The sequence below is a fragment of the Atta colombica genome, unplaced genomic scaffold (assembly GCF_001594045.1).
Source record: "Atta colombica isolate Treedump-2 unplaced genomic scaffold, Acol1.0 scaffold224, whole genome shotgun sequence".
NCBI classification, from domain to species: Eukaryota; Metazoa; Arthropoda; class Insecta; order Hymenoptera; family Formicidae; genus Atta; species Atta colombica.
The window spans coordinates 618,975-646,462 of record NW_017259321.1 but is presented as its reverse complement, the minus strand read 5'-3'; the positions used below and the strand labels follow the sequence as shown (position 1 = coordinate 646,462).

At 34.9% G+C, this 27,488-nt stretch overlaps 4 protein-coding genes across 10 annotated transcripts in view; 2 read left to right on the top strand and 2 right to left on the bottom strand.

Annotated features, from left to right (window-relative positions):
• LOC108687992 (LMBR1 domain-containing protein 2 homolog) overlaps positions 1 to 1,474 on the bottom strand; it is a 3,720-nt gene extending 2,246 nt beyond the window's left edge. Inside the window, exons 1-4 of the mRNA XM_018194042.1 lie at positions 1,244 to 1,474; positions 660 to 997; positions 334 to 544; positions 80 to 256 (exon numbers count right to left, since the gene is read on the bottom strand). Of these exons, the coding sequence (XP_018049531.1) occupies positions 80 to 256; positions 334 to 544; positions 660 to 997; positions 1,244 to 1,417 (900 nt within the window). The 5' untranslated portion in view covers positions 1,418 to 1,474. The remainder of the gene's footprint in view (positions 1 to 79; positions 257 to 333; positions 545 to 659; positions 998 to 1,243) is intronic.
• LOC108687993 (BBSome-interacting protein 1) lies at positions 1,424 to 2,131 on the bottom strand. The gene is made up of 2 exons (XM_018194043.1): positions 1,954 to 2,131; positions 1,424 to 1,774 (listed from the first exon to the last, which is right to left on the bottom strand). Exon 2 carries the CDS (start codon positions 1,707 to 1,709, stop codon positions 1,488 to 1,490), a length of 222 nt encoding a protein of 73 aa, XP_018049532.1. The 5' UTR covers positions 1,710 to 1,774; positions 1,954 to 2,131; the 3' UTR covers positions 1,424 to 1,487.
• A 4,034-nt stretch (positions 2,132 to 6,165) lies between these two features.
• Positions 6,166 to 16,453, top strand: LOC108687998 (interference hedgehog-like). Of its 5 annotated transcripts, none has more exons than XM_018194052.1 (7): positions 6,166 to 6,565; positions 11,714 to 11,791; positions 11,873 to 12,136; positions 12,502 to 13,500; positions 14,429 to 15,256; positions 15,346 to 15,461; positions 16,039 to 16,453. In XM_018194052.1, the coding sequence occupies exons 2-7, from the start codon at positions 11,725 to 11,727 to the stop codon at positions 16,210 to 16,212; spliced, it is 2,448 nt and encodes an 815-aa protein (XP_018049541.1). In that variant the 5' UTR covers positions 6,166 to 6,565; positions 11,714 to 11,724; the 3' UTR covers positions 16,213 to 16,453. The 5 variants fall into 5 exon arrangements, with proteins under 5 accessions (XP_018049541.1, XP_018049540.1, XP_018049539.1 ...); XM_018194051.1 differs by lacking the exon at positions 6,166 to 6,565 and adding an exon at positions 9,261 to 9,331 and having other exon boundaries at positions 14,432 to 15,256; XM_018194050.1 differs by lacking the exon at positions 6,166 to 6,565 and adding an exon at positions 9,261 to 9,331.
• A 2,498-nt stretch (positions 16,454 to 18,951) lies between these two features.
• Positions 18,952 to 23,820, top strand: LOC108688006. Of its 3 annotated transcripts, none has more exons than XM_018194066.1 (9): positions 18,952 to 19,133; positions 19,246 to 20,568; positions 20,746 to 20,836; positions 20,922 to 21,871; positions 21,948 to 22,119; positions 22,587 to 22,730; positions 22,926 to 23,220; positions 23,405 to 23,663; positions 23,723 to 23,820. In XM_018194066.1, exons 2-9 carry the CDS (start codon positions 19,315 to 19,317, stop codon positions 23,789 to 23,791), a joined length of 3,234 nt encoding a protein of 1,077 aa, XP_018049555.1. In that variant the 5' UTR covers positions 18,952 to 19,133; positions 19,246 to 19,314; the 3' UTR covers positions 23,792 to 23,820. The 3 variants fall into 3 exon arrangements, with proteins under 3 accessions (XP_018049555.1, XP_018049556.1, XP_018049554.1); XM_018194067.1 differs by having other exon boundaries at positions 18,952 to 19,145; positions 21,951 to 22,119; XM_018194065.1 differs by having other exon boundaries at positions 18,952 to 19,145.
• Positions 23,821 to 27,488: the final 3,668 nt, after the last annotated feature.

Genomic DNA, 27,488 nt, shown 5'->3' with positions numbered 1-27,488 from the left:
AAAATTGTACAGCATTTCTATATGTATATACTATATATATATATATATACGTATATATACATATATACTGTTAATAAACCTGTCTATGCAGACGAATTAGAGCTTTTTCAGTAGGTGTATCCGTTGGAGTATCATCGGGCAATTGTCTTCTGTTCATTCTATCCTTCAATTCTGCGGGTATCTTCTGAAAGATTGTTTCCAGATTGCAATGGAATGGATGACCAGGCCCAATGGATATTGTTGCTACCTGCAGTGACTAAATGGCATTTGTTATTCATTATAGTATTTTTCAATTCTTACAAATATAAATATATTAACATCTTTATTTTGTACCTCGAGAATGTCGTCCACCGTCTCTTCCGCTTCGCACTTGTCTAAACTTAATTTCGCTACCTTGAAATAGCTATAATTTAAAGTATATCCAGGCTTGCTGGCGTTCCATAATCCTCGAGGTACTTCTACAAGAGCATAACCGAGCAATAAGACTAACAAGAATAAACCCCATGTATTGGACGCAGATGACGCTATGGCTTTCAATTTTTGCCTATAAAATAGTAAACATAATTGTTTATTTCTATACGCATTAGTAACATTTTAAGACTTATATTCAACTTATATTATAACTTCAACTTATATTATAACACTTTAATGAAACTCACCCATCGAGATCTAAGCCAGGCTTTAGCGCAATATAGATCAAGAGTATACCACATATAAACAAGTAACTACCATAGTATATAGCGTTATCTATTAAAGCGGATTTTAACTTCCCGCGTATGGTAAAATCTCCTGCTTTTATGTAAGACTGCATCAATGGGAGTATCAACCATGTCAGGCATTGTGATGTCCAGTAAACTATCCTCCATAGATTTGGAAATACATTCTCTGGCACATTAGGCCAAGGTTCTTTACATGTGATAAATGGTGCAGAGGTTGTGTTATTGTTATCTTTAGTGCTGTTGTGTATATTCTGTTCTACGCATTGTCTGAATACGGTCTGTAAACGAAAATATTCTTTTATTTATTTTATTTTTCTATAAAGTAAAACAGAAAGATATATAATCAAAAATGGATACTTTTCATTTAGTAAAAAATAGACACAAAATCGACCCAAATAAAATCAATTTATTCCTTCCAAGTATTTATAAATAAAGGCAGAACAATATTTATCTATTATCGAATTGAATCTAAATGGAAAGTATTCAATAATTAGAATAAGATCATGTGCTAAACAGATAATTACCGAAGAGACATCCAATGGTAATATGAAGATTATTAATAGAGAAAAGTACCACGCTATCAATACAGAAATAGTGACTGCAATATGATGCCGAAATACATTTCCATATTTGAAGAGTAGAGTCCCAGCCAGTAGGAACGCCACTATGATCTCCGTCAGAAAAGCACCGAGCACCATCTTGTCTTTAATATTTGGTGCAACAGTGATATCCGATGAATTCTATAAGTCTGTAAATACTGCTGAATGCTTATGCACTTGCATTAAGACTATCTTCTGCCTCTTGCGACTCTTTAACTTTGATCTCCGCATCTTTCTGCATCTTCTCAAGTTTTTCCAACGTGACTGATTTCAACGGGATCAACTTCGGTTTACAGAGTATGTAATTCAATGCATCTGTCTGATATAACAGACCTTGTCTTGGCAAGACTATGTCGCACTGTTCCATCTGATTCTCTGTAGGCTCTGACATCTTTGATCAATCTACGATGTCTCAGAGAATTAACGATCTCTTCATCATGACATCTGGTAGTAACGCTGTAACGTCAACTGAAGATTAATTTGAGATTTCCATAAGAAAACGATCTTGATTCTAATTTAACTCAATGTATCATTTTCTATGGCGAATGAGCGACAAAAGTCTGTTTACTTGGACTATATTTATCCTCGATCATTACAGTCAGCTGAGAAAAATCAGCAATCAATTCCTTGCATACCTGATGTAAAGTAATTGACAGAACGTTACGACAGAACTTTCTCTTTGCTGCCGTCGTTAAGACAACTCAGGTGATTATGCGATTATGCCGCCGACACTGTCACTCCGTAATCGGATACAGGCTGTCACTAGCGGTCACAGATGGTTGACGAACTCGGAAATCATCAGATCTTTACCACAGTGGCAGCGGAATGCGGAACCACAGATCGCGAACCATAGTCGTGAATCGAACTGAAAGACAACATCTGGGAATGCTTGGAATAGAACGTTGGATGTCGCGACGCGACAGTGCGAAGCTCGAAACTAACGTCGACAACTGTAGGATCTGTAGATATGTCAGCGCGGCTAGTTAGATAAATTAGATAAGTAATGATACCGAAATTAAAGATGATATAACTGTATGAGAAAAAAAATTATAATTTTCCGGTAATAAGATAATTATAGCATTACAAGGAAAAGGCCCCTATCGAGTTTTTTCTGTGAAGAAAATTTGTCCAGGTCTTTGATAATATTTTATCGATGTAATGAAGTAGATAAATATGATAATTCAGTAATGAGATACACTACAGCTTGTCAGTGTGGTATGATTCGTCATCTTGCGCCACTTCGACATTTGCGATGATAACGAAGTTGTGACTTATAATGATATGCTACCCAGCAAACGAGAATGGATTGAAATGAATTGAAATAGATTCAGATTTTCAGAAATATTGATACACGAATGTTAAAATGAATGCTTTTCGATTCTGAATGCATTTGTAATCATTTGTAGGAATTGCATAAAGCATATCTCTATGCCTTTCAATCTAAAAATAATATTAGCTTCTTCTGTGCATTGCGAATACTCAATTCAAAATTTTGAATAGGAAATGTAGTTTTTCAGTCCAATTGCATCTAATTAAATCTAATTGAATTCAATTGAATCTAATTAAATCCAAAAAAAATATTCGCTATTTAAAATACGCATTCGGATAAAAAAAATTTCAATCCATTTTAATCCATTCTCGTTTGCGATTATAATGATATGTTACTCTTCTACAAGATGGTTGAAAAAGAGGAGGTAATAATTGTCCTGGGTTGTCTTCACTGCCTCAACTGTACTCTTTTCAATGATAAAAAAATCTATTCTTTGTATATATGTAATTTTTTTATATATGTATTGAGTTATATTTTCTCATAATATCCCAGCAAACGAGAATGGATTAAAATGGATTAAAATTTTTTTCTATCCGAATGCGTATTTTAAATAGCGAACTTTTTTTGGGATTCAATTGGATTCAATTAGATTAAATTGGATGCAATTAGATCGAAAAACTGCATTTCCTATTCAAAATTTTGAATTGAACAGTATTCACAATGCACAGAAAAAGCTAATATTATTTTTAGTTTGAAAGATATAGAGATATGCTTCATACAATTCCTATAAATGAATAAAAATGCATTCAGAATTGAAAAACATTCATTTTAACATTCGTGAATCAATATTTCTGAAAATCTGAATCCATTCTCGTTTGCTGGAATGAGACAATCGGATAATTAGATACAATAGAGAGGAAAAGAAAAAAGATTCGACGACTACTTTAAATTTGTAAAAGAAAATGCAAACGATTCGTCGATGTTACGCTAATATTATTAGATATTATTATTACATTTTATACTAGAGATAATATAGAGACATTATTACTTAATTGACATTGGATGTTAGCCTTCAAATCGAGAGAAAGAGAAGAAGAGAAATAAAAAAAGTCGAGTAATCGGAGAACAGTATCGAGTGACAGTTGGAGCGTATAATAATTCGAAGTCAGCATAAATTCACACGTGAGAATTTATGTGATGATTTGAGATTCGGGACAATCTAATCGAAAGTTAAAGATATCCCAAACAAAATAACAAGTCACAATAACGTCAAAATGACATTAAAATGAATCGGAAATGATTGAAAAATGACTTTTAGTGATCATTTCGGAGTGATCATTTTGACATCATTTTGATCATAATGACTTCTTGTTCTGCTTGAGATACGTTCGAAATTTGATCGAGAATTTCGGGATTCGTTTATATACTGGAGAGGGAAATGATGATGAGGATGAGTGTATAGCTGACATTCCTCGACAATAAATAAAAAGTGTCATATTTAGTTTCGTTGAAGGGACAGAGTGACGATAACCGATCCCGAGAGCAACGCATATCTGCCAGTTAACATGAGATCGCATTCAGATTGTTTATTTAATTGCAGTTTTAGTTGTCATAACATTATAAGCTCGATCGTGAAAGTAAAAGAACTTTCTGCGAATAGTATATTCAAGATCAAGGCCGTATATATATATATATATTGATGATTTTATATATGTATATAGATGTATCGTTTAATTCTTACAACAGAAGATGATTTTATAACTTTAAACTCATATTAATATCTATTTTTATTAAATGTGGATTAACTTTAATTTCGGTTCAATTAATTTACTTTTTATATTTTTTTTAATTTATAAAACTAAAAAAAGATTAAAAAATAAGTTGAATAAAAATTATAAACTTAAAAAAATTAAAAATTATAAACTGCGCTTGCAATTTGACAATGAGTCTTTTTTGATACAAGCGAAATTTCACTCTTAAATTTCTTTGAAATAAAAGAAGGTCAAGTTCGAGTCTCCCTGCTAAAACATTTTATTAAAAATGTGTGTTTGGTAATGTAATAGAGATATAACTCTGAATTTTTCTACATTTTTTGAAAACTTAGAACAATAAAAAAGCTTAAGTTGAAAGGAAGAAAAAATAATTGCAAGCGAATGATTATAATTTATATTGGTAAATTATATTGATAATTGGTAAATATTTTTTTATCAACAAATTAACTCAAGTTGTCATATTTTAATATCATAATAAAAATATTCGCAATTTCGATTATATAAGGAAAAAAATACCTAAATAGTAACAAATTTTTATTTAATATCAGAGAAGTATTAATTGAAATGAGTTTCATAATTCAATCACACAGTCATGTCTGATAATAAAAAATATGAATAGAATATTTTTTTATTTAATAAAAGAGATTTCAGTATAACAATTTTATACATAATTATATATGTATTTTATCGAATTCTTAAATATTCTACATCCTCACTTGGCTTTTCAAATTTTAAATTACATTCTAAAACGTGATTCGTTCCTGACTTCAAACTATTCAAAGTTAATGATCGCGTCACATATGTTGTTAAACAAATCTAAAAATGTTGCTATGTATATGTGTAAATTAAACCGTGTGTGTATGTGTGTGTGTGTGTGTGTGCGTGTGTGCGTGTGTGCGTGTGTGTGTGTGTGTGTGTGTGTGTGTGTGTGTGTGTGTGTGTGTGTGTGTGTGTGTGTGTATGTATATAAAGTAAACAAAACTTTTGTTCCAATTATTGCATGTAATTGCGCATATATCTATAAATTTATTACGTAATTTTTTCATCAATCTCATGTACATCAATTTTTTCGCATTTTTGCAGCAAATTAATTTTATTAATTTTTAATTTATTACTAAATCCACATACGTCGCCAAATCAAGCGCGCGCGCCGCGTCACGTGACAGCAAGTATCAATCTGAACAAGACTAAAAAAGTCCTAGTTTTCAAACGGCGACTGTACTCAATTATATCTCTCTCTTCTTCTCGCGAACGCCGGGTACATCTCTATCTTGCTTTCGAAGAGGTGTAGAAAGTGCAGCGAAACCCCGCGCGACTCCGAAAGTTCATAAGTTTGAAGAACTTTTTCACTTCTTTTCTTTTTTCTCTTCAACATCTAATCGTATGTCTGTTTCATTTCAAATTCAAAAAGTGTAGTGAACAACGTGATACAACTTATACGAGGAACGATGTATCCTGTATCAGCTGCGATCAATACGCGCTTTGAGTACTTATATAGGGTGTATTTGTTTTACGCATGATGTGCATAATGCATCATTTATCCTTGTTTAATATTCGATGAACAACAAGGATAAATGATGCATCATGTTTCAATCATCGTTCTGTCTTCATCGTTCGTTAGAACACATAAAACAAACATAGAAGTACCGAAAGCTTTGGAAGTGTTCAAATCGCAAGTCGCAGCATTGCGGCTGATTGTGGCTCGGCTGGCCGTGTCGTCACTATTACCACCACCACGCCACTGTCGGCGCGGTGCGGCGGCATCCCTCCACCACGAGTGGAGTCCGCCGCCGCGGTTCAAAACCTGTCGGTCTGCATTCCAGTGTCGCCGCCGGTGAACGCCAAGCAGCAGCCGCCAAGAGCGGTAAGCGTGGTCTCGGTCTCGTTGTCAAGCGCGTCCCGTTCAGTTTTGCCGACGCGTTTTCGATCGCTCATTCGCTGCCTTAGCCGTTGAATTCACGCCAACTGCGCGAACATGAAATAGACAAGGGTGAATCGGTTGTCGCGCACGCGAGGGAAGCAACGTCCCGTGAAAGAGGAATACTCTACAAAGGAGCACGCGGGTCTGCACCGGCCACGTCTCTGTGGTGCACCCATTACATCCCGAATTACATCTCGTGAGTCGGCAAGCGACGCGCGAGGCGCGAGGATATCCTCTCTTTCGGCGTCGACTTCGGTCGGCGTGCGGCCGGATTGAGAAAAAGGGTAAGCACGCCACTTCTCTCTCTCTCTCTCTCTCTCTCTCTCTCTCTCTCTCTCTCTCTCTGCGTCTCCCTCTTTCCTTTTTCTCTCTCTCTTTCTTTCTCCAGACGGATGATCTCGACCCTGGTGCGCATCGATCGCGCGATCGTGAACCCGATCGGTCCTCCGCTTGAAATCGCTCGCGTCCGATCGTTTTGGTCGCTCCGTGTCCGGAAAGGGAGCACCGGATCACCATGCTCGGAGATTTCCGTTTCCACGGGAGAGAATTATACAGCCCGGACACCAGATCCGGATCTTCCCGTCCGCATTGCATTACGCTCTCGGTATTTAGAGTGGGTACACACGCTCGTTCTATTTGCACTGTCTACATGCGAGACGAGGTGCGCAACCTCGGAGGGAGAAGGAGAAAAGAAGCGAAGAGAAATGTGGAAGAGATACGGTTGAGAGAGACGGGCCCTGAGAATGTTTTCTTCCGCGTCGAATTAACTTCATTCGCACGTATTGTTTAGTCTCCTTCTATTAGACCCAGTTTCACTAATGTAAAACTCGATGATTAACTTCAATCTCGGTTTAATTTGCTATTTATCTTTTTCTAACTCTCAGAATTAGAAATGCTGAAATTAGAAATTCTGACAATTAGAGAAAGATAAAAGAGTAAATTGAACTTACATATGAGATTACATATAATTATACATATAATTTTACATTAGTGAAATCGGGTTTGAGATCGGTATTCGATTCTTATATTTGAGATTGTCTTAAGTACAGTTTTAAGATATCATAAACCAATCAGAGCTGTATTAGTATCTTTATATTAGTATCTAAGAAATTAAATTACTTAAAATTAGAATGGATAAATCTGGATCTACAATGAATATTTTAAGTTTCAAGCTTAAGAAATTCACCAATTACAGTCGAATGCGAAGAGAATAATTAATTGATTGATTCGTCCAATCCTTAAAAATCTATTGTAAATCCGGGCTAATGAATATTACCCTAAATCTTGGATCTCTTCACACATTCTAGAAATGTAATACGGAAGAGAACAAGAAGGGAAGGAATGACGATTTAATCGCGAAATTTAATTCACACATACATGAAGAAGGATTTCAAATCCATCTTTCTTAAGCGGTTTGCTTTTGTAGCATCTCTGAGCTTGGAGCAAGATTTGCGCGTAGACTCGGGAGAGTGAAGAAAGAAGGAAGGGAAAAAAGAAAGAAACAGGTGCAGAGGAAACGTAGATAGAAAGTGTGTAAAAGAGATCCGACGAAACAAGTGTATTCAGACGTCGTAGGGCGAAGGGGAATCAAGATATCACGAAGGAGAGTAACTGAAAGGAAGACCTCTCATTCGTTATCATCTGGCTCCGCCAACGTCCAGCATTCGCTCGAAAACATCCCTCGGCGTCCTTTCTTTTTATTCTTATTAATCTCACCTGTTTTCGACGGCGATTCTCGCCGCCTTCCTTCGATTCCATTAAGTACACTGCGAGACAAATGAGGGGCGTGGAGACGAAATTCGGATTCGTCAACTTTATCGCAAACTCGTTCTCTCGCTCGATCACGCATCGTTCAGATAAAAATGCAAAGTCAACACTTTTCGATCGGATTGTTGAACCGAAAGATCCACGAGTGTTATGGAAGTGCTATACGAGATACGATCTGCCTGAACCGGCACGAGCTAGAAGTTCTATCAATTTCTTCAGAAATCTTGGAGAAACGTGAATTACTTTTACATCCCTTAAATGGTAATCTAATGCAGTGGTAAACTAATGCATTTCCTCACTTGCTCCAAATTCCCTTTCTCACTTTCACAGAGCTGCTCCTCACTTGTTAACGAGGCAGAGAACTCGTCCTTGCCGCCGTCGTGATCGCGATCCCCGATCCACGATCCCATAAACGCACCGCGAGAGACGGTCCTTCACTGGAATACTAATGACACGGATAGTCATTTATGGCACAACCACGGCATTCCGTGTAGAATAGGAAGGAGTCCGTCGTGAGGATCAGAGCATTTTCAGGAAGATCTCTCGAAGTGTCAGATTTTTTGGCGGTTCTCACAAAGAATTATTTTTGATCGACGAGCCTCGATCATCTCTTCTCGCTTCTCTATGCTTCCATAAATCGAATTGAATGTTCATGATATAACAGGTAATTTGACTCGTGTTGATTGAAGACTTACGTAAAAAAATTTTCACGTTACTTATGAATTTCCGTTACTTATGATATCCGAGATTAAGCATTCGATATTTGAGGAATACATTTACTAGTAACGTATTTTAATTGCTAACTAATAGCTGTATTCAGTAGAAAAAGCGACTTAATGAGCGCTTTGCATTGATTGGATTATACTTTTAGATCTAAATTAAGATAGAACTCCTCTAGATCTAAAAATATAATCCAATAAGTACAAAGTGCTTATTAAACTTTTTTTTTCTGTTAAACGCAATCATTGTCTGCAACTTTTTTTCTTTTTCTAAATACATCTCTGTACTGTAATATTTTTTCTTCTCTGTTACGCTTCGTAAATTTGCAGCGTACGCGACACACTGCCAGTCTGTTCAACGCACCGCGACGATTAAGTCATCGTTAATACGAAGGCGCGCATCGGACGGATTAGGTGCAATTACGAATCCCGCAGATTGCGCGTGCAAACTCATCGGTTGTGCGTGCACGCGTTCTCGCATTGGTACGTCATATATACATGCCAAGAGAGGCGCAGAGTGGACAACCACTGCTTTGGAATTCGGCTTCTTTATTTTTATGAGAGGTAACATCGGAAACCAGCCTCTTTGCGGGCCCTTCTCACCTGTTACATACCATCACCATTTATGCTACCATTTAACCAGAAGTTAAGAGTTTCTCTCGTACATAAAACACAGCGGGCTGCTGTCGCGTCGATAATCTACCAGCATACACTCAAATTGTCTTCTTTCTCTCTTCTCCTTTCTTCTCTCATTATTCCCTTTTTTCTCCTATCTTTCTATCTTTCTCTGTTTTTCTTTCTCAAGTTTATACTCATTCGAAATGATAAATTTGAGATTTGAGGTATACTTAAATTTCTCGTAATCCTGCTTTATTTCCTTCTCCCTCATTCGTTCACTTTATTTTATCTGATTTCTCTTCCTACGTATTGAAGTACAAGCAAAAGGGACGAGGAGACATTGTGTACAATTTAAAAATTTTCATAAAGTTACGTTATATAACGCTAGAAATGAATACTCAAAGCTCTTTAATTACCATATTTTTACTAGTTTTTATTTTATTATTTTAATAACAGACTAAAAAAGAATTTCTAAATGAAATTAATACATTAATAATTTTTTCTCAATTGGCGCCAATTTCTGTTCTCACGCGCGCCAGATAGCTATTTAATTAATGAAATATTCAAAATTACAATACAGTATTTTATTTCTGAAGTCTTCTATTAAATTGAATCAAAGAGACACGTCAATTACATATTAATCACTTGTTCTATTTAGTATTATACTAGTGCTGATGAAAAAATGAAAAAGACTATATCAATTAAGTAATAGTCATTGTGCATTTTAATCACGGATTCGAGAAAGATATCCTTCGTTTATCAAACAACTTAATATCATTTCCAGAATCGAAGCGCATTCTCGTTCACCAGATTTTTCCACCATTGGGAAAAGTCGACACGATAGTTTCAGATACATTAAGACAAGCGTGTGGGTGCGTAGTACGACGTCGCGATCCGTGATGTGAATGGATATACCTACGTGCATAGCGGCATGTCGTAGCGCTATATAGCTTGACGAAAAAGAATTATTACCGTCGCTCTTCACCATCGCGGGCGTGTTGCGCGCGAGTGTATGCTTTTCTGATGGCCTCGCGCGAGAGGGCATGTGGGTGTAAAACGGTTCGCGCAATGAACGGCAGCTTTCGACGCCGTATATGGATATTTTCTAGACAGCCACGCGTCATCCAGCCTCACCACCGACTCCCTTTTTCTCATTATCATTACATGCAAATAAAAACTCGTTACATTTCATTGCTCGATATCATTCATCGTTATGATTCGCTTAAAGATCGTTCTTTTGCTGGTTTTTTCAATCGCTGAATTTATTTTCTTTTTTTCTTCTTTCCCTTTTAAAGTTTATCAATAATAATTTTTTTTTAATTATTACATTATAAGGATTATAAATATTGCAACGAGAAAATATTTTACAATTGAAACAGTATGTTCTTATGTATGCTATATTTTTGTAGACAATTATTATGCGCTTTTCTAACTTCAGAATGATAAACACATGTGTATTTTATTGTATTGTACATTGTTAAATCTATAAGTGCAACTCAATGTGAATTGCCATTGCTCTTATTCAATTTTATCGTTTTTTTATAGTAAAACAATGATTATATTTGACACTATACAGTTTGATGATATAGTGTTACGATATAGTGCCAAATTTAATTATCGTTTTGATAAAAAATAACAATAAAAAATAACATATATTTAGTAGGAGCAATGATGACTAACATTAGATTTGACTCCATAGATTTAACAATGTTAGACACAAAGCTTTAGACGCAACGCGAGGTAACAGCGATAGGAATAGAGTACAGAAATAAGCGATATATAACTGTCGCGTCTCGTTGCGCAATGCCGCAAAAGAAATAAAAGGCCTGCAATCAATCTGATCGCATATAGAATGTAGCATACTTTCTCATCTGCTTCAAGAGTATAGCATATCTATATAAACAAAATGAAAAATCTGAATGATAAGCTATAAGATAGATACAGAATTTCACCTCGCCATAAATTATCATTGCCCTATTCTGTGTTCCTGTATGCATTAACATATGCATTTCTGAATGTTGGTTTCCTCTGTTTCGTTATTTCTGTCGTTATTGCTGTTGCCGTATTTAGGACTTAAAACATATAACTACTATAAGATAAATTATCATTTCGTGCCTCTAGGATGAAAAATACGTTCTATTTTCTGGTGAACTCGGGTGTTCTAAACTTAAACGGTGTGCTTGCTCGGTATTAATTTTAGTAGATCTTTGCCGACATCTCTGCGCGAGCCGCATATTTGCTTTCCCGTGAACGAAGGACCGGAAAAATAACTAGCATAACGCCAAATGCCTGTTAACGTAATGGCACTGTCTTCTTTCGTGCTTGCAGAATGTGTCAAGATGACATCTATCTCCTATTTATGTGTCATCGTTATTCTGCTTTACAGTCCGATCGCATATACATGCGGTAAGTTTCTTAGAACGGTGTTACGTAAATATACTCCGAGCACCATGTGAAGGAGGATAATAATGATGCTTTTAATAACAGAGAACGACAAGATTCCTGAGATGAATATGTCCTTTACTCGACACCCTCAACCTCTAGCAGTTCCGTTATATGATGACGTGAACTTTGAGTGTAGTCTCAACATCCCCGCGGAGCGTTTCGCTTGGCATCACAGGCCTCTGGGTTCCAACAAATGGACACTATCGTCTGATACCTACAGCAATACTGGTGGCAAAACGTCTCGGCTCATTGTCTCCTTTGACAACGTATCGAAGGCCGGAGATTACCGTTGCATTGCGTTCTTCGGTGAGCCACCCTAAAAATTAGTAGCTTACATATTTTATTTAATCTGTAATTCTAATCTATTTTTTATCCGCAGAAGTTATGCGTTTTGCTGCAAATACTCTTAGGCTGCTCTTCGTCCTGATAAAGTGAACTACAATGTTTATGAAACATCGGCATTCTGATAATAGATTTGAACAGGGAGATAAGCCGCAAAACGCGTAGCTCCTATATAGAAAATTTTTGTGGAAGCCTTAAAAGTTTTCTGTCTTATTTTATTTAACTACTTTGTTTTATTTAACACAAGTATCAAGATTGTGTTATTTACGAGAGAGATCTTGGTTTCTATATCAAGAGATTTGTATATACTTTTTTTAATTTCTTCGCAGGTAGCAGTGGATTAGTGTCGGATCCAGCGAGACTAACACTCGCGACGATACAGGAGTTCTCCGATAAAAATGATATCTACATCGAGGTAATGCAGGGTAACACCGTGCCTATTACATGTCCTGTACCATATTCCGAACCAGAAGCCATAGTACAATTTTACAAAAACGACATGCTCATCAAGGACGCGAATCTAGTGAATGGCAAAACTATGGTCATCAAGGATGTCAGATTGGCGGACAGTGGATCATACTACTGTAGCGTTAATAATTACATAACGACGGTAACATTGACGAGCAATCATAAGACTATCTTGACGGTACACGCGAACTTGACTTTCCAACCGCCGTATCTTACCAAGCTACCGCAAACAGAATATATAATTACGCGTGGTAAAAATGTAACGCTGGAGTGTTTCGGCGCTGGTTATCCTGTGCCACACGTTACCTGGAGTCGCCTAGGCGGTTCTTTACCATCAAAGTCCGTGAAATCGTCCTTCGGTTTGACATTGGTCCATGTTCAACCGTCCGATCGCGGGGAATATGATTGTGTGTGGAGCCACGATGTCCGACAGATAAAATCGGCGATCATTTTAAGAGTGGTGGAACCACCGAGGGTCACGAAGCAACCAAGCGCGTGCAAATTCCATGAAGGCGGAAAATTGCAGCTCTCGTGTAACGTAACAGGCGAGCCGCAACCAACCGTCGAATGGCTTATCAACGGAGAGTCTTTGATGCCTAGTAAGACACAGGAGATGACAGCCTCCACTCTTCTTATATCTGAGGTTGAGAAGAAGCACGCCGGGATCGTTCAGTGCGTCGCCAGCAACGACTACGGATCGCATTCGGGATACAACCTGTTGCAAGTTCAACCAAAAGAGCATATTGTCGGCGGCAAGGCCGAATCGAAGCCGAACTACGGGACTGTGTCAAGACATAAGCATACTAGGGGCGGTGGTAGACGTAACAAAAATAAAGAAGCAAAGAAAAAGGGAGACGGAGGTAATTATCTGTTTTATGTTATCGTTTCGTATATTTTGTTATCATTTTATCAAACGTTTGGCTGAGATATCATCGATTAAGTAAGTCTCTTCATAAATAATTTTTGTTTTTAACTGCGTTTTTTATGTGATTAATTTTAACATAGTATGGCTTTATTTGATGATTAATTTTAACGTTTTGGATCGAGATTTTTAATTGAATACATAATTACATAAACAAATTGAAAAAATTTAAAAATTATAGCGCAATTTCAATTATCAATTTTATTTTCGATGTTATTTTTTATATCTAATTTTTTTTTTTTAATTGTGAATATAATGAATACAATCTCCGTATTATACAGATAGCATCCAGATTGATATATTAAATATGCATATATAAAGCAAGAAGATCGTACTTTTTTGCGTAGGGGTCCGGAAGGCGGAGCCCCTGATCAGAGCTCGCGAGCCTCCAAAGGCAGCAGCGCGAGCAAGCTAGTTGTTTTTATCATTTTTCCTCCGAACGATGCCTTCCCTTACGCTTACCGCCCACCATTGACTCAATGGTATAGCCTTTGGTGGGTAATTCTACTTCGAGCTCTAATTAGTTTGACCGTGTTCGGACATTGTCAGTATTAAAAATTTATAATATATATAACATGAACTGTACTGACAGTTTATATTTAAACACGGCCTTAACATACAAGCAAAAAGAACTACTATGAAAATTAATGCTCTCAATACTGGTGTCCTTATGAAGATGAAAACGTACGGAACTCTCACTCAACTTGTTATTGTTATGAATTACATAATTATTGAAAAAAAGTGATCACACTCTTAATCTTTTTTTTTACATTTTCATTCCAATAACATTTTAATTCTGTTATTGTTTTTTATATTTTAATCAAAAGATTGATTCCTCTCTATTAAATTATTTATCCTCCTTTCAGCAGAAATCGAGTTGAATCCTCCCGATGTGCCCATCATCACGAGATTGTCTGATATCTCCGTTATGGTGCGATGGACAGTACCGAAGAACACGGGCCTGCCAATACAATTTTTCAAAGTTCAGTATCGAGAAATAGGCTCGAAGATAAGTGGTAAACAGACGAAGTGGATGACTGCTAACTCTGAGATACCGAATCATGTGCGGTCCTTCGAAGTGACCGACTTGCAGACTGAACATACCTATCGATTTAGAATCGCTGCGGTATATTCAAATAACGACAACAAGTTAAGTAAGAATTCCGTACGTTTTCATCTCCATAGGGATACCGGTATTGAGAGCACTAAAATGCCAATACCTCTATTGACTAGAATTGAAGCGTTAGGGCCACATGAGATGTTGTTGCTTTGGCAGAATCCCAACAGATCAGCAAAAATCGACGGGTTTTATATATATCATCGGGCTTCCACTTCAGCCGGTGAATATTTGAAAACCACTGTCGAGGGAAAAGATGCTTCCAACATGACGATTTCTCACTTACTACCCGATACTCCATATGAATTCAAAATTCAAAGCTTCTCTGTAAATGCGGCATCAGAATTTTCTCAAATATTACGACATAAAACTGAAAAGCTCGTTGTTGAGCATCCAGTTCAGCAAGTCGTGGCAGAAAATAAATTGAGACCGAGCGAGAATAACAAGAATGTTAGTATACACGCCATAATCGGTGGAGTATTTGGAGCATCAGTCATTCTGGTCGCTCTCGCTTTCGCAGCGAGATTCCTGTACAAAAGAGCCAAGTATAAGCAAAGTCAGGAATCGCAAAGTGAAGGTATGTGTTTTGAAGAAAAAAAAATTGATAAAACGAATTTTTTCATAATCTTGAACGTAGATAATATACTCTTTTTTTTTTACAAGCAGGTAAACCAATAACAAATGGACGAGTAATGAACGGTGGAGTCACAGACTCCAAGATTAACATTACATCCAATCCGCTTGCCGGCCTCGACACATCCGAAGATATAATGCAGCCTAAGGTCAGTATTTGTAAGTAACAACATTTGCACTTTTATTTCACTGGAAGAAAAATAATGGAACTGAATTCGGTCATTTGGCATTGATCCATCGATAATGAGAAGGCATTGAATTTCGCTTTCAAGCTTTCAATTCTATAGCTGCGCTCGCTTTGTGTGCGACATACTCGACTTGTTGCTCAACTTTAATCAGTCATTTACTTTCCTTCCGGAGGTCAGTACGATTCTAGACGAGCGCGGAAAAGTACACGTTAAACACGTACATACATAAAAATTCTGCCGCTTTAACAATTGAATTAGCTTTGCATTTCTTTTAAGTAAGCTCTTTCAGTATCAACATTGACTTCTGCTCTCGTCTAATAAGTGTAAATCTGACATTAAATTGCCCGATATATTAAGGAGACTAGTCTTTTCTAGTTTTAGCATTGGTCGCGCGCTGCTCTTTAATTCTACTCGCTCTCTGCACTCTCTCTGGAGCCGCTTTTCTTTTGTTTTTCCGAACGCGACACACGCACGTTACCACTTACACGCTCTAGATCTGAAAAAAGAAGCGAACGAACACGCATGTTTCTAAATCCAGAGCGGACAACAGTCTTCGATGGAAATGACGTCATTTCTAAACGGCCAAAACAACAATGGCAGCAACAACGGCCATAACAACGGCGACGCAGCTGGATCTGACGTGAACGTCACGTCACATAGCGAGCCGTCGTCTCTACGCCAAGGGCCGCTACCTATCGAACAACGTTTGTGAGAATGATGAATTGCAGCTATATCTCTGTTTTATAGACGGTAAGAAGTCGACCCGACCTGACCCGCATCCTCGAAGACGGACGTTTACACCGTTAATCGAATCCATGAACATATTAATGAATTTTATTTCGCGGAAAGAAACGTAAGGGCTTGTCGATACGTTATCTCATTGAAAAATATAACTTATAGACTGTATTAACGTTCAGCTATTATCGCAACGATGAGACTGTTGCAAGACATTTACAGGGTGTCTTAAGTAGATATGCTCAAATGTACTACTATAGATTGGGATTTATTTCACGCACTTGCATGGGAAAAGATCTGCGACGTAGATTTCTTGGCAAGTGTGATGTATTTTTTATATTCAGTATAACTCAATGTAATGATTATCGAATATAGTATTATATATAAACAGATACTTCTTTTCAAGTCTTCTGTTTATCGATACGAAGATAGTATTTCAGACGAAATAGTCCCATTTTATAGTGCATCGTTAGAAAGTAAAAATGATTTGTCTGCATCCTATAACATATTCTTTATCTTTCTCTTTCTTTTTGTAAGAATTTTATTGATACTCTTGTCCGTTAAGTAGATGTGAAATTAAATTAATGTACCTGCGAAGTAACTGACTTAACTGTTACACATCTACTTAATGGTCGTGAACTAGTGAGCGTTAACTAATTTTGTTTAGTAATTTTTATCCCTTTTTCGTGGTTTCTATCCCTTTACATACTTTCACAAGCGAATTATATTTTTTTAAAATTTTGTACTAAAAGTTTATGTATTTCTAAGAACCGGTTGCACTAACATTACTTTGGTTTTAAGCGAAACTTAAAACTCTCTCTATCTCGTTTTAAAACGAAAAGAGATAGAAACAAAGAGAATTTTAAGCCTCTCTAAAATTAAAATAACGCATTGGTGCAACCGGATCTTAAGTACATAACTTAAAGATACACGATACGTAGTTACATTAACTATTCGCAAATGTTGAAAATAAGATAGTTATTTTACGAATAGAGACTTACTAGTAATATCCTTTTTTATAAAATAATTAAGACGTAATGTGGTTTTGTGAGTCATATATTGTTAACATTATCTTGGTGTGTATGCCTGTTATTTTTATAAGTGTTTTCCTAGCTGCAAAAAAAAATCAAATAATTTACTATATGTTATCAAGTCAAGACCAATGCAATACTATACGTCATGATATCTCTGACGGTGATTTGTTATCAAAATTGTATATGTATATAAAACGTTATTTTGAGAAAAAACGTTATAATATATGGTGAGCAGGAAAAGAATATGATAAAATTATATTTTGATAATTAATATTAGCGTATGGCAGCAAAAGACAAAAATTGTAAATACGAGTGTACAAACTTTTCTAATAAATTGTTTAAGCATTTGGCTTACGAAAATATTGCAATTCACAATCTGTGAATTAACACAATGAAGCTAGTGAAAATATACATTGTAAATATTAGGATAGTATTCAAGCGATATGAATGAATATATGTGCCTTATATCTTGCCTGAAGATAATGATTACGAAAAAAATAATGATTATTTATATATTTCTGTACATGTATGCTACCATTTTTTGTGTACTTAATTTTTATAAAATAAATTATATTTAAAAAAAAAATGAAAAAAATATGAGATACACGAGCCTGCGAAATAAAGTTTTATCAAGCATTCCTTTTTTTATTCAATGAGATTTTATAATTATATTTGGATTTATACTTTAAATATAACGATTATGTGATTAGATAAATAATCATTGATAAAGTATTGTTGAAGATCCAGGAATGTTTTTCAATAAAAGAGATACTTATAGTTCCAATAATGAAATGTTCCAATAATGAATTGTCTACACAATCCACTCAGTGGATATCATCTAAAAATAACATTTATGATATAATTCACACTAAACATTGTAACTGTTATGTAATATCATGTGTTATTGTTTGCGTTTAGCGAACTCAACAGTGAGCGCTCGCTGTTATTGGTGTATTCTTTTAAATCCAATTAGCATTTTGGATCTGGAAGAATAGCAGCGAGCGCTCACTCAACTGTTGAGTTCGTTGAACGCAGATATTGTCGTTATTGTTATGATTATTATGAATTATATTACAAAAATATTATTTTAGTGATTATACTCTTAATTTGGAATAACAACGCATATACTAGATACCAATATATTTATATTGTTAAAAGATAAAATTATATATTTATATTATTTTTAGTTGATGTCGACTGGATATATGATTGATAATTCTTGAAATTCAGGATAAAATTTCATATGTTACGTTATAAATTCAATTATCACACTTTTATATATATATAAAATTCTATTCATAAAATTAATCATTTCTATACATATGTTTTACATGTTTTTATATGTATATTATATTCAATATATAGTTTATTATTATATAATATTCATTTATCATTATATAATATTCAATACATAGTTTATTTACGTGTGATTTCTTAAATTTTCTTGCGTATTGCGTACATATGTACGGAGAATTACGAAAATAAAGTTTCGTCACAAATTATATAAGTTCAAAATATGAATTTAATGATTTTTCTTATTTCTTGTTGCGGCCATCGAACATTTTTGAACCAAAGGACTGATCCCGCCGACACCTGTGCCTCTTCCGGCCAACTGGACAGAGGGCGCTCGACGGTTCCGCTGCGTGGATTTAAAAGTAACCGTAAACCGCGTGTATCGCGACCTCGAAGAGTGTGCGGATTGTATGCGTTCGTATGTACATGCACAACATAAATAAATAAATCGAGTGAAACATTACAGAGAACATTGTCCTTCGCGCGGATTTAAAAGTAACCGTAAATCGCGTGTATCATATATCTCGGAGAATCTGTGGATTGTAATGTTCGTAGAATTCATCAAACCAAGGTACGAAGCAAGGTAACTAGTCTATTGATTCTGCAGTTGGAAACGATTCACTAGGTTTGTCAAAATAACACATATCTACTTTCCTTTTGTTTTTTTTTTCTCTTTTTATTAGCGACCGTGAGAAACCATAAACACTGGTAGATCTTCTCAATTGTCGACGGGGCAGAGGCTCGAGATCAGGATGTGCGATTTGATAGACCTAAACAGTCCGGACGTGAGGGGAGCGCTAAAACTGGCAAAGTTGGCGTCGCCGTTGATCCCGACGCCGAAGAGTATCGAGTGCGACGATGGAACAAGTTTGGAATCGGTGATGGAGAAGTGTGAGAGTGATGACAACAATCCATTCGACCAAGTATTGCACGAAACTGTCGAGTACGTCAGCAAGAAAGGTGATCCCTTCGAGGTGATGTTACAACGAGCCTTAAGATCTAAGAGTTTGAGGAACGCACAATCCGTGGACTTTACAGACGACTTTACACCGAGGAAAAAGAGATACTTTAAAACGATGAATAAGACATTGGGTATGCTCGACGAGTCGTTGTTCAAAACCAGGTTTGGCTTGTTCAATGAAGACAAGAAGGAAGCAAAGATCAAGATGAGAAGCGTTGATATCAATGCGAGAAATGCTGACGTTTGTGACAGCAATACAGTAGATAGTATGTCTCTCTCTAAGCAGGAACATAAGATATCTGTTGTTGCTTCAGACTCACTTGAGTTGTCTATCTTGAATCAGTCTACGATGAATGACACGCTGCTGGAAGGATTTCCTAAGTCCAAGGAGACTGACAAGATGTCACTTTTTCTAGAGAAAGATATGGCATTCGAAGAATCTGTCTTCCCTTCAAATGTCAAACATTTAAAACTGTCAGATACTCAGCGTTCGTTATCACAGGGATCTGGAAAATCACCAACAGAATTACTGTATCAAAATAGAAGATCACAATCCGTAACAGAAGACCAGAGGAAAGTCTTGCAGAGTGACAACAGCACTATGTCATCCTTCCTGGACAGAGGCTTCATGGAGAGTAGAAGCGAGCAATCTGTGTTATCCAGTTTATCAAATATTTCGTCTATAACAAAATTGACTTCTGCTTCATTATCATCGTCAATACTTTCGAATGATCCTATGAATCACGCTTTCTTGGATAACAGCTCATTGAAAATGGGTCAGGATAAGATGACTACAACTGAAAGTTCTATGGAAATGAAGCTGAAGCAGTACGATTTATCGGATTTGACGGAAAGATTTAACAAATTGAAATGCATTATGAATAATACAACCAATATCTCGAGCATAACGGAGGAAGACTCGAAAGAGGAAAATATCAAACGAATTGCGAATAAATTAATTGATGTCGATGTATTTGTTCCAGAACAAAATAAAGAATTTAACAAAAGCTCATCTTCTACTTGTTCTTCGGACTCTGTATTCACTGTAAGATATTTAATATAATTACATTTTGTATAGCATTTAGATTTATTTTATAAAAAATGTTTAAATTTGTATTTATCATTTAGTATCTCAACATTTAAACCTAAATGAATAGTTTCACAAAAATAATTTATTTCTAAATTATTTGATATTGAAGCAGAACATAAAAATTGATTACAGAATACAAGTAAAGTCGATAAGTCAATACTAAAAGAAGCCAAGGTACTTGCAAAGACTTTTGAGGAATTGACATCGAAAACTGATTCTGGATGTAAGTATTTGATCTATTTATTATAACACTCGCAATTAATTTAAGTTCTTAGCAGTTCTTCTTTTATGTTCTTTTTTTTTACCAGCTAATATAGAGGATGATTTTATTTCAAATAATACTCTGTGGATCTCAGAATTACTACCGGCATTTGAGGATGAACCTGTGGTAAATGATTTAATTGATTTACCTATGTCGCCGGAAGGAAATTTAAAATACATTAAAAGCAGTGATACAAAGCAATCTCCTGCAAGTATCGATAGCGCGGAAGAGAATATATTTAAAGAAATGGAATCACCATTTACCGATAGTTCTGTTGTAAAACAAAACATAACTTCGTTATTGTCGAATCTTAGAAAATTAGTTAAAGAAAATAATCCGAAAGCTAAAGAATTACTCGATGATCTTGAAAATATTTTGGATATTAATTATAAAAATAATACAGAATTATTAGTAACTTGTTTCAATACGTCAAATAAATCACAAAGTTCTCTGAAAATATCTTCAGAAAGCATCGAAAGATTTAATAAATCAAGCACAGGCGAAGAAAAAGAAGATGGTAAAATATTATTTTCAGAAAAGCTTTGTAGTGATGAAAAATCATTGCCAGACATAAATACATTGAAAGATATATCACAAGATATTGTCAGCATTGAGAAATCATCAAATATGTCTTTATCCTGTAAAGATAATAGCGAAGATTGTATGAGTACATCTAACTTATCAGAACACAGTAAATATAAAGAAAAAGATAATCAAGTGGATAAAAAGGTAGCGATAGAACTGTTGATAAACCTTAAAAAATTATTGAGTGGTCAGGCTGAAGATACTATGACAATAAAGTTACTTAAAAATATAGGAAGAGCGTTAAATACCGCATTAAACAGCACTGAAAATGAAATACAAGCGAATTACATTGAAAAGCAGAATATTCAACAGACTACGCCTGTACGAAATCGTCAAGAATCTGGTCGTAATGTGCATTCGTCTGCATGTTCGACAAAAGTGGCGCATAGAAGCTTGGAATCAAATTCTAAAGTGAGTAAATATTTATTTTATCTTCTACGATAAAATTTTAATTATCTTATGCATTATTGTATTTTTGCTACTTGAGAAGATAAATAGAAGAAGTATATCCGCAACTGAGTCGTCGCCCAAGAACACGCAAATTTGCAGACGTAAGGATACATCTGAAAAAACTCAGAAACGTTTTTCAAGCGATCCCGGATTTATTAACAATTTATCGAATAAAAAACTTATGCCAGAAGCATACAATTCAAGAAAGGGTAATTTATATTATATATTTTGCGCATTGTTATGACATGATCATTCAGATATATAAATTATTGAATTACATTTTGAAATGTAAATAATATATATTTGTGATATAGGATGAGGGTTAAGTACTCTAAAAAATTTTAAGGGATGATTCCTCACACTAAATCAAGACGAAAATTTCATATAATTGTATGACTCGAAATGGCTTACTATTTTATAAAGATACACAGGATGTCAAAGTTGAAAGAAATATTTTTTCCAAAAATTTCAAAAACCACTTTAGTGTATTATTTTGGTAAAACTTTAAACATATACAAAGTTTCAATTTTGGCACTTTGTATATTTAAAACATATGATCATAAAATTTTCGTCTTGATTTATAATGTGAGGAATTACCCTTTAAAATTTTTTAAAGTACTTAATTATCATCCTGTATAGAAAATCGAATTGAATTACATGTTAAAATATATTTCAGCAAAATCTGATAGCGGAAAGGAGAAATCCATTGCTATAAGCGACGTTAAAAACAAATTGAAAAAGAGATCAGAATTAATCGTAGTTAATAAAAGAGGTCCTATGAAAGCAGTGCATTCTCTAGATAATATACAGAAAAGAAGAGGTAGCTCTCCCTCTTTTAAACCTGTTGAAATAATTCGAAGAAACTTGGTTAATTGATAATATTCTCGAATGCTATTAAATAGAATTAATTATTAAATTAAAATACAAAAATTGATATTTTTTATTATAACTAGCAACTAAGCATTAATGTTTTATTAAGTGATAATATAATTTGCTCATTTCTACAACAATATAGCATCATTTGGGAGACAGGCGCCATCTCAAATCACTACGCCACCAAAATCCAACAAAGTTATTCCATTGGGTAATAAAATAATCAGCAGCACCCCAAATTCGACGGATAATTATTACATGCCCAAAAAACCCTCAAAATCCAAACCGATAGCCTCGTCAACACCAGATGGTCAAAACAGCAAGAGTGTATCGTTGATATCTGTTAATAAAAAGCGTAATCTTTCCTGCGATATTTCGCCGGTGACTACGCATGTAAACATGTTAAACAGCGATGAACGGAAGAACAGTCCTAAAAGGTGAGAGCAAATCGATTTAAAATAATCAGTTCTTTAGTTCATTATTTATCAAAAACAAAAGGAAGAAGCCGATTTAAAACAATAATTACTTCTTTAATTTATCATTTATTTAAAAAGTAAAAAAAGATGGAAAAATGTAAAAAAGATGGAAAGATAAGATGTAAAAAATAGATTTATGTTTCAGAATGTCTAAGCTGCCAACGCCGAAGAAATGTACAACACCTACGCGTCAGCAAACGGATGGTACTCCGAGGTTCCTGACGCCACCGAGGCGTTATTCGCTCAATACGAATAATCTGTCGCCGCAGCGCTTAAACAAGAGCTTAATCAGTTTTCAGCGGTACTCCCCTGCGAGTGAAAAGAAGAATGTCGGAAAGACAATACAGCAGAGTCCGCTGAAGGAAACTAATAGAATCACACCGAAAGTTAAACCATTTAACTTGGTACGTGTGTAACGTGTTTCGTACGAATTATCGGATCAATCTTTTACATTTATGCGCAGGTTTCCAAAATTAAGCGACATAGTATCAGCAATTTTGCCGAGAAGGAGAATAATTATGTGCGAGATTGAAGCGAAAAAAAGGAGCAAATCGAAACGACCGCGCCGTTGTGATATTGATAGTATATCGGAGATTGAAAAAATTGTCGTAAGACGTACAGTTTTTGTTTTATACTCTTGTGATAATATTTATATGTTTTATAATAAAATGTGCGATTCGACCGTTCGCGAGTCTTAAAGTAATCTCATTAGAGTTTTATACAAACATTATGTGTATCCTCGAATTTATTTACGCAATTTATCTTTTTCTTCTTCTTACATTAGGCCTTTGTTACACCTCTCATATGTTTGTGGTGCATACGCTGATTATTCAATTGCCACAAGCCTGTGAAGACTTATAGTTTTTTAATACCGATTTCAAACGGATTTTTCGAGAGATGTTTTTGTGGAGAAGGATATTCTCGGGAGGTTGTCGGCCTTTTCCAAAAGGAGATATGTATAGATATTTTAGTTCCTGTTGGGATCGAACCCGGGATCTTTGGTATGATAGACTAACGCGCTGTCTGTCATGCCACGCTCGCGCACTTTATCAAAATAATTAAAAATAATAGAAGAAGAAGAAGAAGAAGAAGAAGTGATGCGTACTTTTTTTCATTTTCAAAAAACATTTTTAGAAATGGATAAAGCCTCTCAGGCCGTATAATATTTATTTCGTTTTGATAAAGAAAATATGATTTTATATTTTTGTCTAAGCTGGCGCGTAAAAAATGTACAAGTTGCGCATCACTGTTTTAAAATAATGCAATAATGAAATCCCAAGTTTATGAAAAAATGAATATGAAATTTGACGAGAGGCGAATTATATATGAAGATTCAGGATGTAATTCCGATAATTTTGAAAATGTTTCAATAACATGTTTTAAAAATTTATTTCCCCTTCCTCCCAGCTTTGTATATTTATTTAATGATTTATTGATTGCAGCATAAAATCTTTGGATGCGTAGTGCGAAATATTTGCCGTTAATATGAAAAACTGTTACACGTTTTTATACGCGGCATAAAAAAAAAATGTTGACATCCGTTCGCGTGGAATCTGTAATTAAAATTTAAAATTGAAAAAGTTGCGGCTGATCCGTGCGATTCGTCCACGCATGCGTTACCCCCCTGCACCTTCGTACGCACGCATGCGTATGCGCGCGCAGAATCATATGATCATCTCGGTCCTCGCCGCCTTCAGTCGACGGCGGCGCCGCGGATTTCGGAAACGGCGGATGCAGCATTGTATCTGAGGCTGGATTTATGGGCGTCACATGCCTTCCCGAAAATTTTCTTTTTTTGAGAACTTAGGTGAGTTGATATCGAAATTTGAAACTGATTCTTCTTCGACTTCCACTTTCAATGTAATTCAAGTGGCTGCGCTGGAGAATAGACGCTCTGGTGGAGATCGCGATCGAATTTCGATCAATCTAATCGTTAGTTAATTTATCACATAACGCGCATTGTAATTTGTTCATTTCTAATGTAGTACTAATCTGGTTTAACTTATTTTTCTAGCTTCCTTCAGCTTTCTAAGAATAAGAAAAAAATAAAGAATAAATTAAATCGAAACTATCCTATAAGCGTATAATATTTGATATTAAATAATTTTAGACATTTAGCGAAAAATGTTTTTTTTTAGCACAAGATGCAGCATAAACTGATAAGAACTTTTCGTTACTGGATTGTGAATTCAAATTGCACTAAATTAAGAGAGAGAGAGAAAGAGAGAGAGAGAATAATTAATATTTATAGATATTTTAATAATGTTTCAGGGATATTAAGATATAATACTTAGATATAATACTTTATATAAGTGGACATATAACCTCTATAGAATACTCTCATAATATTAAAAAATATTACATGATATTTTCGAAATATTATAATAATTTATTTTAATTTTTTAATAATAATCATATAATATTCTAGGAATATTTTGCGCTTATAAGGTATTGTCTAATCTACATGATATTAATTTACATTGATAGAAATGAACAAATAGAACAATAGAAATGAATAAAGCAGCTGGAACTTTTTTCTCACGTATGAGAGAACGAATTACAAGTCTTGTTATAGATAAAATATTATCAATTATATTAACAGTTGATCAAGTGTTAATCGAATTTAGTCAAAGCTAGTTGTAAAATAAAGATTGAAACGTGAGGCGAAAGTTGAGATAATGAAATATAAAAGAGATGTTTTCGCCTTTTAGAAACTTCATTTCTATTATTCTCCCTTATATTTGATATATGCTCCGATTTTTATTTTCACCAGGACATTTATATTAGATCAAGAAAATCCTATGTTGCTTGCAAATCAATTTCGCAAGTTCTTATAAAAACGACAAGTTCTTCGTCTGCTTTAGACTCGATTATACCAATGTAAGACTAATTTTAATCTCTGTTTAATTAACTGTTTATCTTTTTTCTAATTCTAAGAATAGAGAAAAATAAACATCAAATTTATTACTCGTTCTTGATCTCCATTTTGGTTCAAATTTCTTTATTCGTTCGGATTTCATTTACTGCAATGTGCGTGCGTCTAATTTCCGACACGGTTATGTGCGGCCATGAGAATTGCGAAGTACGAAGCACCTGGGCTGTATTTCGAGACACTTACATTAATATAAAAACTGTAGTTTGCGGCTGCTTTTCTTGTAGGAGACACATAGCGTTTTTAATTATAGTGGGGTTGAATCGACCTGGATTGAATTAATAGCTGCGTTTAGCAGAATATTTATTTTGCAACATTTTGGAAGTTTTCTTTCTGGATTAGTTTGGATTTACAATAGATTTTTAAGTTTTAAGCCTTAAAAAAGAAATGGAATCATAGTCAATTCCTTACGACTTAACACTTAAAATATTTATTGTATGTATCCGGATTTACTATGATAGCTGAAAATACGGTAACTGTGGTACAATAAATATTTTAAAAATTTTGACCATGCATTCCAATAAAATTAATCACACTTATTATGTTTTTTTTTTTTACTGTAGTTTTATTAACGAATAATTTACATAAAATTCTCCGAAATATACTCTTAGGATTACCATATTTCCAGGATAAATTCTAAGAAAACATTTTCTCCGCGTAGCTGTTGCGATTGATATGTTTTACCTGCCTTTACCTATAATCGAAAACATTAACAATCAACACAAACGTAAAAGATAGAGCATTCGTATCGATTGTATCTGTTAAAAGAAAAAGCCTAAGGCCTACGAGGTCTGCAATAGAAGTTGTGGTTTTAACCCTATCGCTATTGCAGACTCCGCGAAAGTGATGTAAACAAAAGTTTTAGTTACTGCAAGTACGTTTTAAAACGCAGTTCTGTATGGGCGATGCCTTAAGGGTATATCCACACAAACTTGCATAACCGCATAAAGAAAATTATCCAATCGTATATCTCCTATAAAGACGCATGTAAAATGTGATTGGATAATTTTCTTTATGCATACTTTTATGCGACTATACAAGTTTGTGTAGATATACTTTAAGTTCTGAATAAGTATAGTAAATCTTAAGGCCCAATTTCACCACTCATAGTTACCACTCTTAATCAAGATTCAACTTGTTCAATTTGTTTCTCATCTCTTTCCAATTCTAGAAAAGAAACAATAAGTTAAACCTTAAAGGATCCTCTATATAGAAGTAGATGGTAGTGGAGTTTTAAAACTAACCAATTCGAGTATTCTCCGTATATTTGATTGTGATTGGTTGATTTCCTACGATT